Source organism: Neoarius graeffei, chromosome 24 (assembly GCF_027579695.1).
Source record: "Neoarius graeffei isolate fNeoGra1 chromosome 24, fNeoGra1.pri, whole genome shotgun sequence".
Lineage (NCBI taxonomy): Eukaryota > Metazoa > Chordata > Actinopteri > Siluriformes > Ariidae > Neoarius > Neoarius graeffei.
This window is the reverse complement of record NC_083592.1, coordinates 1,146,694-1,158,095: the sequence shown is the minus strand read 5'-3', so window position 1 is coordinate 1,158,095 and position 11,402 is coordinate 1,146,694. Positions and strand designations below refer to the sequence as shown.

General features: G+C 46.3%; 1 protein-coding gene across 3 annotated transcripts in view; it reads left to right on the top strand.

Annotated features, from left to right (window-relative positions):
* The first annotated feature begins 356 nt into the window (after nt 1–356).
* The window catches only part of lifra (LIF receptor subunit alpha a), a 33,692-nt gene continuing 22,646 nt past the window's right edge, over nt 357–11,402 (top strand). For all 3 annotated transcript variants that reach the window (XM_060907669.1, XM_060907668.1, XM_060907667.1), the window contains exons 1-4: nt 357–578; nt 5,518–5,601; nt 10,686–10,825; nt 10,996–11,149. In XM_060907669.1, the coding sequence (XP_060763652.1) occupies nt 5,526–5,601; nt 10,686–10,825; nt 10,996–11,149 (370 nt within the window). In that variant the 5' untranslated portion in view covers nt 357–578; nt 5,518–5,525. The remainder of the gene's footprint in view (nt 579–5,517; nt 5,602–10,685; nt 10,826–10,995; nt 11,150–11,402) is intronic.

Here is an 11,402-nt window from a genome sequence, read left to right as displayed (position 1 = left end):
CTTCTTGCTGTGAGGCGACAGCGCTAACCACTACACCAGTGTACACCACCGTGCCGCCTGGCGAATTTGTATGAAGGAAAAAAACCCAACACTTCATTGCAGGTTAAAAATGCACTGTAAGGCGCGTTACTGATATTTCTACTGAGTAAAATATTACCACATTTTTTCTGTAATGCCCTTCATTACCGCACAAAGCAATGCGTTAGAGTAATTCGCTGCTTGTGTAAGGCGCTAACAGCTGATCACACAGCAGCGGCGCACTCTGGGTGAAAACATCTGTGAGGAATTGATTCAGATGGAGTCGGATCTTCAGTCCCAGTGATTCGGCTCAGTGAATCGACTCTTTCTGGGATTCTTCTCCCGCTGGAGCAGTAGTGAGTGAGTGTGTGTGTGTGTGTGTGTGAGAGTGAGCACACGGTGGGATGTTTGGATTGTGACGCTGGTGTGTTTCTTCTCGGTATAAAGCGCGAGTAAGCCGCGGTGATGATGTAGCTGCTCTGTTCCCGCGGTGTCCTGAGTGTCCGAGTCCCAGTGGATTATTACACTCCCGGGTTCTGAGGAGACAGCAGCGTGTGGAGGTGAGTGCTAATGAAGCTAACGGCTAGCTGTGTGCTAACTGAGTCATTCCTGCGACACCAGGCCGCGCTTTACCTCAGATCGGGCTTTACTCCAGGCTTTACCTCAGATCGGGCTTTACTCCAGGCTTTACCTCAGGTCGGGCTTTACTCCAGGCTTTACCTCAAATCGGGCTTTAGTCCAGGCTTTACCTCAAATCGGGCTTTACTCCAGGCTTTACCTCAGGTCGGGCTTTACTCCAGGCTTTACCTCAAATCGGGCTTTACTCCAGGCTTTACCTCAAATCGGGCTTTACTCCAGGCTTTACCTCAGGTCGGGCTTTACTCCAGGCTTTACCTCAGGTCGGGCTTTACTCCAGGCTTTACCTCAAATCGGGCTTTACTCCAGGCTTTACCTCAAATCGGGCTTTACTCCAGGCTTTACCTCAGGTCGGGCTTTACTCCAGGCTTTACCTCAAATCGGGCTTTACTCCAGGCTTTACCTCAAATCGGGCTTTACTCCAGGCTTTACCTCAGGTCGGGCTTTACTCCAGGCTTTACCTCAGGCTGGGCTTTACCTCAGGCTGGGCTTTACCTCAGGTCAGGCTTTACGTCAGACTGGGCTTTACCTCAGACCGGACTTTACTTCAGGCTTTACCTCAGGCCGGGCTTTACTTCAGGCTTTACCTCAGACCGGGCTTTACTTCAGGCTTTACCTCAGGCCAGGCTTTACCTCAGGCCTGACACAGCCTCAAGTTACCTTGAATTTAAACACTGCCCATGGTCAGTATTAGAGCACAAACTAACACAAACCCGGTTTAACTTATTGAGTTATTTGTTTAGCAGAACGACATAATTTGCCAAATTAATCCAAAGTGCTGAACAGAAGAGATAAGTAAACCTTAACACGTTTAATAAATAACAGTGTAATATTATTGTTTTAATAATGTGTGTGTGTGAATAGATCTTTATAAAGTTCTCTTGGTTTATTTGAGGATATAAAACTTTTGTTCTGGCTGGAACAGTATATCGATTATAAAGCACATCATGATATTAATATAACCGATACACACACTCTCCATAGACCAGTTCACAGATACGGCAAACCGCAAGGAGTTGTGGGAAAGGTCAAAGGTTAAGGCCTCATAAACGAGTGGAAGTAGAGCACGTCAACAATGGCGGAGGCTACAGGCTCGCTGTGGGGACACTGTTGTGTTGTCGATTGCTACAAAGGACGTCGACTGCTTGAACAGTGGATGCGAGAAGACTGTAGTGTACATTTAAGTGAGTGTATACAGAAAAAAATTGTGAATCCAAGCACACAGTTTAATGCAAAAGTTCGTTTATATCCCGACCTTGTCAGCTGTCAGATTTATGTTAATGGACCCGGTAAGCTGGTAAATAATATTTATTTTTTTTCTTTACCAAATTCTAACAGAAAACGAGAGCGCCCGAAAGGGAAAACCGAGCCGAGCCACCTCACGGCTGTAATGCAAATTGCTTTCCTCCTCGGTATACAAGTGCGCTTCCATGGCAGGGAAAAAGAAACTACATTTTGACGCCTATGTAGCTAGTCCCCTATTTAAACAAATAGCAGGGTTCCCGCAGGGTCTTAAAAAGCCTTGAAAAAGCCTTGAATTTTAATGTGTAGGTCTTAAAGTCTGTGCACAGTATGTAACTTCTCCGTATAGAATTTCTCATTATTTTTTAATATCTTAACCGCCATTATTTTGGTAAATAATGTACCGGCAGCCTAAGTAAGTAAATAAGTGGCGGAACTGGAGCTGTGGGCGGAACCATGCTATCGCACGCACACCCCGAGGGCAAAATTCTTCGAACACACATCCCTGAACTTGTTTGGCGCGCGGTAAAAGGAAAGTCTGGAGAATTAAGTCCAAAAGTATAAACGAAAAGTCTATAGCCTACATATAGACTACATATAGGAAAAATGGGCAAATGTAAGTTTAACGAGGCATGGAGGCATCATATTTCATTTCGTGAGTGGGTAAAACCTGTCGATGGCAATGTATTTGAGGCGTTTTGCTGTGTGTGTAAAAGGGCGTTTAAACTCGGCACAATGGGCGTTAAGGCGCTAGAATCGCACACGAAATCATCAAAACACATAGCATGTATGGGGCAGCACGGTGGTGTAGTGGTTAGCGCTGTCGCCTCACAGCAAGAGGGTCCGGGTTCGAGCCCTGTGGCCGGCGAGGGCCTTTCTGTGTGGAGTTTGCATGTTCTCCCCGTGTCCGCGTGGGTTTCCTCCGGGTGCTCCGGTTTCCCCCACAGTCCAAAGACATGCAGGTTAGGTTAACTGGTGACTCTAAATTGAGCGTAGGTGTGAATGTGAGTGTGAATGGTTGTCTGTGTCTATGTGTCAGCCCTGTGATGACCTGGCAACTTGTCCAGGGTGAACCCCGCCTTTCGCCCGTAGTCAGCTGGGATAGGCTCCAGCTTGCCTGCGACCCTGTAGAACAGGATAAAGCGGCTAGAGATAATGAGATGAGACATAGCATGTATGAAAGAGAAACAGCGAACGCCTTCCATCGCCATTGTTTTTCGGCCAGCCGAAGCAGCAGTCAACTTGTGAAATGTGTCATTAATAAAACGTGGTCTGCTGAACGTTCCGTGATTTTGTATTGTGGTGGTGTACAGTGAGTACTCAGCACTGTAATGCAATAAGGTTACACTATTCATCATCCTTTGCACATTTTCACATTTGTTTGAGAAACAAGTAAACACAACTTTGAGATGTTTCTTTGCCAGTGAAATCAGCTGCGAAATTAGGTCTTGAATTTGTGTATAAATGGTCTTAAAAACCCTTGAAAAAGCCTTGAATTTCACTTGAAGAAACCTGTAGGAACCCTGAAATAGGAGTCATTCAGGATTCAGCCATGTTTTTGCTCCGTGTTTTTACTCGACCAAAGTTATACAGTATTATGAGCTTTAAATTGCATAAATAAAACCATTTGGTGAAACTTTGAAGAAGAGATTGTACTGGTTTAAAGTTTTTACCTAACGTTTTCATGTCGACTCCAATTAATACACTAGTAGAATCAATGACTAGTTTAGGAGGCCAAAACTTTTTTTTTTTCAATTTTTGACTGTACCAGCCTGAAAAAACTTGCGACAGTCAAATGGAAAAAAGCAAGCTGGTGTTGTACTGGACTAATCTATGACTGAGTATAGTAAGTGATACTAGTACTGATACAATAAAACAGACGGGCGAGCGAGACGGGGGGGGGGAGGCGGGCGAGACGGGGGGGGAGGCGGGCGAGACGGGCGAGGCGGGGGGGCAGGCGGGCGAGACGGGGGGGGAAGCGGGCGAGACGGGGGGGGAGGCGGGCGAGACGGGGGGGAAGCGGGCGAGACGGGGGGGAAGCGGGCGAGACGGGCGAGGCGGGGGGGCAGGCGGGCGAGACGGGGGGGAAGCGGGCGAGACGGGGGGGAGGCGGGCGAGACGGGGGGGAAGCGGGCGAGACGGGGGGGGAGGCGGGCGAGACGGGGGGGAAGTGGGCGAGACGGGGGGAGGCGGGCGAGACGGGGGGAGGCGGGCGAGACCGGGGGGGGCAGCGGGCGAGGCGGGGGGGGCGAGACGGGGGGGCAGGCGGGGGGGGGAGGCGGGCGGGTGAGACGGGTGGGAGGCGGGCGGGCAGGCAGTCGAGGGGGGGAGGCAGGCGAGACGGCGGGCAGGCGAGGCGGCGGGGGGCAGGCGAGGCGGGGGAGGCAGGCGATGGGGGGAGGCAGGCGAGACGGGGGGGAGGCAGGCGATTGGATCCGATTGGAGACTTTGAGACAAACTGACACTTTGGAAAAGTTTCACTGTGTCCTGTGTGAGCAGTTCCACGGCAGCGACAAGGCACTCCTTCACAAACTCCCCTTCTGAATGTGGTTTCAGTTTCTTGGCAATTAGCTCACTTGCCACAAAACTAGCCTGTGTAACATTTTCTTGGTTACCTTGAGATCTTGTGAATGTTGCTTGTTGGGCGCCCAAACGCCGCCGAAGAGCATTAATTTTATCCACACGCACTTGTCCTTTCAGCTCGTCCAGCTTGCCGTGTTTGGTGCTGTAATGACGCTCCAGATTAGCCTTTTTCATTACTGCAAGGGCGTCTCCACAAACTAAGCAAACTGGCTTGCTTTTTACTTCTACGAAAAAATAATCATTTGTCCATTTTTCCTGAAAAGCGTGACATTCTGCATCTACCTTTCTCCTCTTCATACTCGCCATGGTGCGTTTTGGTGAAATCGTTAAACAGTCTGTCTATGCACGCTAAATGATGTGACGTGACCGCGCATGACCACGCTCTGCTCGTGTGGGGTTCAGGACCCTGACCTTGGCCCGGAAAGACAACCACTTGCCTATTTTATTAATTGCGGTCTCATTTTTTTTGTGTGTGTGTGAGAGAGAGAGAGTAATTATGAATCATCTTGCAGGCCGGATCAAACAGTCTTGTGGGCCAGATGTTCCCCACCCCTGCAGTAGAGGAATGATTTACACTTTTAGGAGTGTGTGTGTGTGTGTGTGTGTCAGACTGCACACTGGAGTAGAATGTTTACACCGTGGGTTTTATGTATCACAGAAAGGTTTGTTTCATTCTTCCTGTCTGTGAGAGAGAAAGGTGCAGTGATAATGTTTCTCTGCTCCCTCAGCTGTTGGGTGGAACAGAACACACACACACACACACACACACACAGTGGTGTCTCAGAGTGAAACAGAAAGTCTGTCTGTGCCTGTGTGTGTGTGTGTGTGTGTGTGTGAGAGAGATGCTTGAACATGTCTGTAACAGTTGTATGTTGTGAACTTGTGAAGCTCCGCCCCCTACTTGTCATGACCTGTACTTACCTGGAAACAGAACAATGCTTCTGTCCATCACAACAAACACGTTAAGCTAGTTCCAGAATCTTAAACTGTGTGTGTGTGTGTGTGTGTGTGTGTGTGTGTGTGTGTGTGTGTTTACAGTGTTCTTGATGAAGATGATGGGGATGTGCACACAAGTGCTTCTGCTGCTGAGCGTCTTTCTCACACCCAGCCTCGTCCGCTCTGGTGAGTCGTCTCCCCTGAAAATCTCAGGGAATTCATGTGTGCTGTTAGAAGAAGATGAAACTTTTTGCACACTGAGTCGTACAAAACATTAGACATGGCTGTTTCACTCCAGCCTCCTGCCAGCGTTCAGCGTTGCTCATTAAATAATCACAGATGCACAGATAGAAAAAAGAGACTGTAGATAAATTAACAGAGATTTTAAAGGTAGATGTGATTTTACAACACACACACACACACACACACACACACACTGAAGCTGTGAATGGAAATGTCGTGTTTTTTCTTCTCCTGAGTGCAGGAATTGTGATGCTCTTTTCACAACAATCCAATCCACAGCCTTCCCCCACTGGAATAACCCCGGGGCTGATGGTCCGGGCAGGTGCAGCGTCAGGAGAATCAGAGTTCTCTTTCTCTAACATGTACACACCAAACACAGGTCAAGAACTTTTTGAAGAACCTTTGTGGATGTCAGACTGCCTGAAAGACAGACTGTTGTGTTGTCCTTATTGTCCACACTCGGGACACATCTTCAGAGGATCACAGTACCATTGTGAACCTGGTGATGTTACTGTTTTTATCTGAGACACTGAGGACACAGTAACTCTGTCCTTGTCAGGCTATGATAAAGCTCATCACGAGCACGACGTAGGCTACCTTTTAAAATAAGGGGTCGGAAGGCGAATCGGGAAGGCTGCGTTGTTTTTAATTAGCCTAACAGGCCTACTTGCAGTCCAGGTATATGCGCACCGGCAGGTCTGTGGACACGCCTCTCTCTCTCACTCTGTGTGGCTGTGTGCGCGTGCGTGAACGAGAAGAAAGAGCACTATGAATGAACGGAATAATACGCAACGGAATTTTTTTTTTTTTTTTCCCAAAATCGCAAGTCTGATTGTGTGGCGATAGGAATCTATTGTGTGGCGCTGCGCAACACAATGGTCTATGTATGGGAAACCCTGCTTGTGCTTGGACATGGACCAGAAGGCAGCATACGGCATGTATGAATTGGGACAAGTATGCATCTTTTCTACTGGGAGAGTGGTGAGGCATGAGCTCCACGTCTGTGTAGTGGGGAAAAAGTGGTTTTAAAGCTCTTGGATCTTTCCTGGAACTGATTAATATATGAAAAACAACTGGCAAGGCCTGGCAGAAAGAGAGTTACAGGGAGACTGCAGAGGTGGAGATGGTTCCTCTCCCAGCTGTCCCACAGAGGGAGATCACCACCAGTCCAACAGCATCACTGCCACGGCATGACCATCAGGGTCCCACCAGGTGTCCTGGACCGGCCCGTGTCTGATGGAGGTCACAGTCTTACTCCTGTACCATTAAAGATGATGGACACAGACTTCACAAAAACTGCTCGACAGTTCAAATACCGTGTTCTGGATTTGCTTTGGCCTGCATGTCCTTCAACAGCTTGGACACGTAGACCTTGATAAGCAGTTGTGTTCAACGGAAAATCCTGTTGTACAAAACGTGCACTGCTTTCCTTTTTATCGTTCTGTTCTCAGGTCTGGCGAGCAAAATACCAAGGATGAATAATGAGGATTATGGTTTTTCAGAATCACTGTTTTTAAGCCTGTGTTTAATGTCCAGTCGCTAGTCTTTAACTCACTAACTTTTTTGTTTTGTTTGTTTGTTTTTAAAGAGTAATTGATCTGTTCAGTGTGACCTCGGGCTGGTGGACGGCCACGCAGTCACTGGAGAGTAAAGTGTGTCTCAGATCTGTGAGAACTGTGAACACTTCGGTTGGGAGGTGTAAAGTTGTGCTCTACTGGATGTTGTAAGCTCTGTCAGTTCCTAAAATTAAAATAACACCTAAAGCTTAGGAACGCATCAGTTACAGCAGTCAGACTCTCCTACTCAGGGCCTTCAGTGTGTAAAATCAGTGTGTGATGCAGAAGTAAGAGGAAGAATGGATATAAAATGGAGTGATCATCTTCCAGTCCCTGCTGAGCTTTCTCCATCATGGAGGCTGTTATATAAACCTCCCATAGACCCAAGAGGTCTGCAGATCGCCACTGGAGCAAGCTTCATTGTCCCATAGCCACAAATCATCTGTAGCCAATAGGGCTGTGCCGATAGACGATGGTGGTCATCCATCACGATGGAGAGCCACCATCTTGATACCACGCCCCCTCCTGTCATAAACATGCACGGTATCATCTGGGCCTATTTAACCTAAAAAGTTAGTTTTTTGTTAGTTTAGTTAGTTAGTTTTGTTTAATATATAACATATAATTACATATAAATATATAAATCATTATAAAGTAATATCCTATTACCGCTTGTTCACGTAGGCTATGGTGCAGGGACGTGCTAGTGAACATAACCTGTGGTTACACAAATACAGTATGCTACTAATAATACATTTTGACTTCATTTTTTAGCCTACACTATACTTTTAATGTAAAATTTGTCATGTTGTTCAAACAAATAGCCACTATTAACGACTTCAGTCGGGAAATATTGCACCTTATCAAACGGCAGTGAAGCGCAGACTTCGGCAGAAGTCAAATAACTTTAATCTGGTAAACAGGCCTACTTTCAGACTCAGAATGGTCCACTCTAAGCCATAATGTCAAACCAAAGGGAAGAATGAAGGTGATTCTGATAAATGTAAAGACAGTAAAAAAACAATATTAAATCATGATTTTAAAAGCTGGTGCAATAATTCAAACACTAATAAATTGGAAAAATTAGCGCGTTCAAGTGCGCACTAAAGGCCGAAACGCATCTTCAATTGATATGGTGTAAATAAACAATGAGTAATAGCTTAAGTGTAGTTTCTTCTCGTAGTTTGAATACTAGTCTTTCATTGTTAGAGCCGCCGATTAATATCTTGCCGTGATCAGTGAGTGCTCGGGGAGGTTCATTTCCACCTGCGCTTTGCGCAGCTCATTTCTCCGAAGCCAGCTGTGCGCAAACGCAGTGACTACGTTTACATGCACGTCCAAATCGAGCTGCTGTTGGTAATCGAGCAAAGGGTCCCAGCAGGGGTGCCAGAGAAATCCAATCCTACATGCACAAGTGAAATCGGGCTATTGTGCAAGGTGCATTGTGCACCCGAGCCACACGTGGCGCTACACGCCCCATCGTGTTGGTACACTTCCGGTTGTCGTCATGAAGAAGAGCTATAGTGTTGCCAGATACTGCTGACGTTTTCCAGCCCAAAACATGTTCAAATCCGCTAAAATGCACTTAAAACCCCCCAATCTGGCAACACTAGCAGTTCCGTGTTCAAGCTGTTAGGCTTGCTCTAACAGACTGTATGGCTACAAACTGTCCGGCGCAGACCACTGTTTTGTAAGACAACTTATTTTGCACAATAATATTTTTCTAAAGTCCATTTTTTGCTTACAAAAAAATATTTTTTTTGCTTACAATTTAACTTATGTCTTAATAAACACAAAAAGTTCAATTGTTTTGTTTTTATTGACATTCTTCAGATGTTGGATATATATATATATATATATATATATATATATATATATATATATATATATATATATATATATACACAAATACAATGACTTGTTTATGTACACAATTCACAGCTATGCAACAGCTGGACAGATGTATTTGGTGATACAGTAAGTGAGCTAAATTTTAACAGTGCAAACAATGCCACAAAAAGAAAAGATTCATGCCGTTGTCATGATTCGTTGTCATGCCGACCGAGGCTGTTGTGTTTCCCGCTTGTGGTCTCGTCACTTCCGGAAGTAGCTCGACAACTAGCTCGATAGGGTTTACATGCACAATGTAGCTCGGCAGAAATCGCATAAACTAGGTCGTGTAGCTCGATTCCGAGAAATCAAGTTCGGTTCAATTTCAGCCGAATTAAGGTGTATACATGGCATTTTGAACTTCGATTTCAGTCGAGCAACGGCAGAAATTCGATTCTCTCTATGTGCATGTAAACGTAGTGAGTGTTGACTGCTCGGCAAACTCCAAACGCTCGGTCTGTACTGGCCCTCTGTTGCGCAAGCGAGTTGGTTATGGCCAGGTTCAAATTGTGCCCAAAACAACTTAACCACGGCCATTTCAATTGCCTGATGGCTGTGACAATATTCGCCCCGTTGTTATGCAGGTGATCTTTTTCTCCTCTATTTTCCATTCGGCAAGTGTCTCGCGCAATGCGTCTTCTAAATTGTCCGCTGAATGTGTCTCTGGCATGAAACTTGTCTGCAGGCATTTGGACTGCATTGCCCACTCTCGGTCCACATAATGTACGGTAGCTGACATGTAGGGCATCACGTTGCAGCTGGACCACATATCTGTTATCAAGGCCAAATATTCCACATCACCTAGTGCTTTTTTTTTTCTTTACGTGCCAAAGCCTCGGATGAGTATGTAATACTTTTAATAATAATATATTTAATAATGTGGTATTTAAAATCCCCCGCCCACGATATGATCGTCCATCACGATGTTTGCACTGTAAACATCGTCGATGCCAATTAAGGGGACATCACACAGCCCTAGTAGCCAAATTTGAAAGAACAATTTCACCAACTTTCCCATTGTGTGGTAAAACTGATGGTGTTTGATCTTTATACTGAATGCTCCGGATGAGGATGAAGTCTCGCGGATTTGGCCATGCTTAGTCGCAGCAGCATGTAACCCGAGGACAGGATGGAGATATGGCAGCTCTGTTCAAACTCCTGGTGGAATCACAGGAGGTTGTGGAGCACGTGTTCTATCACCACACTGGTGGTACAGCAGCATTCGTAAAGAAATGAGGGATCAGAGAAGCCTGGCGTCTGTTCTGGATTTAACTGGCAACAAAACCCCTGCAGAAACACTGATTACATTACGTTTGTGTCCTAATGTCTAACACATCACAGTAAAAGGCTTTTAAATGCAAGGCTCTGTCTGTCCCAGTGTGTGTCTGTCTGTCTGTCTCTCGGTCTAAAGTGTATGAGGTGAGATGTCTACTTCACAATCTTCTCCACCTGAACCTCCACTGGGTCACGTGCATCCTGGACTGTGTGCCATTTTATCATAATTTGGATAAATCATTTGAGAGCAGACGTGTCCAATCTCTGTTCACGTGTGTGTGTGTGTGTGTGTGTGTGTGTGTGTAGGTTCAGAGCTCCCTGTACCCCAGAATGTGTCCATACAGAAGGACCTGAGGTCTCGGACACTGACGCTGTCATGGCAGAGTGAAGCCTCACACTTTGATGTGGAGATTTATTACACTGAACTCATGGAGCTTGTCTTCAACGTAAGATTTTCTGCAGCTAACTCCAGGCCACTTCAGCTCGTTCAGTTAGAAAGCAGAATTCCACCGTGTAACTGTCGTCTAATTATGGTGTCTGACAGGTCAGTAACGTGTATCTGTACTGGTGTCTGACTGTGTGTGTGTGTGTGTGTGTGTGTGTGTGTGTTTAACAGGAGAGCGTTTGGGTGGAAGGGAACTCGAAAACAGGCCATTGTGTTTGGTCGTGGCGCTCGGATGTGCCGCTGGAGTGCACCTCCCGCTCTGTACGCATCAGAGCGCGACATGTGGCTGCAGTTAGCCAGTGGAGCCCCCTGCTGACCATCCCTGGTGATTACACCTCGTATTACTGCTGCTGCTGCTTCTTTTGGCTGCTCCTGATTAGGGGTCGCCACAGTGAATCATTCGTCTCCGTTGCTCCCTGTCTTCTGCATCCTTCTCTACTATACCTGCCACTTTCATGTCCTCTCTCACTACTGCGAATGTTTATAAAATTAATAATTATAATACATTTAGCAATGATATTCTATTATACAGGGATGAGAATTTTCCGCCGATCGGCGAATTTCCGACTTTTTCAGAC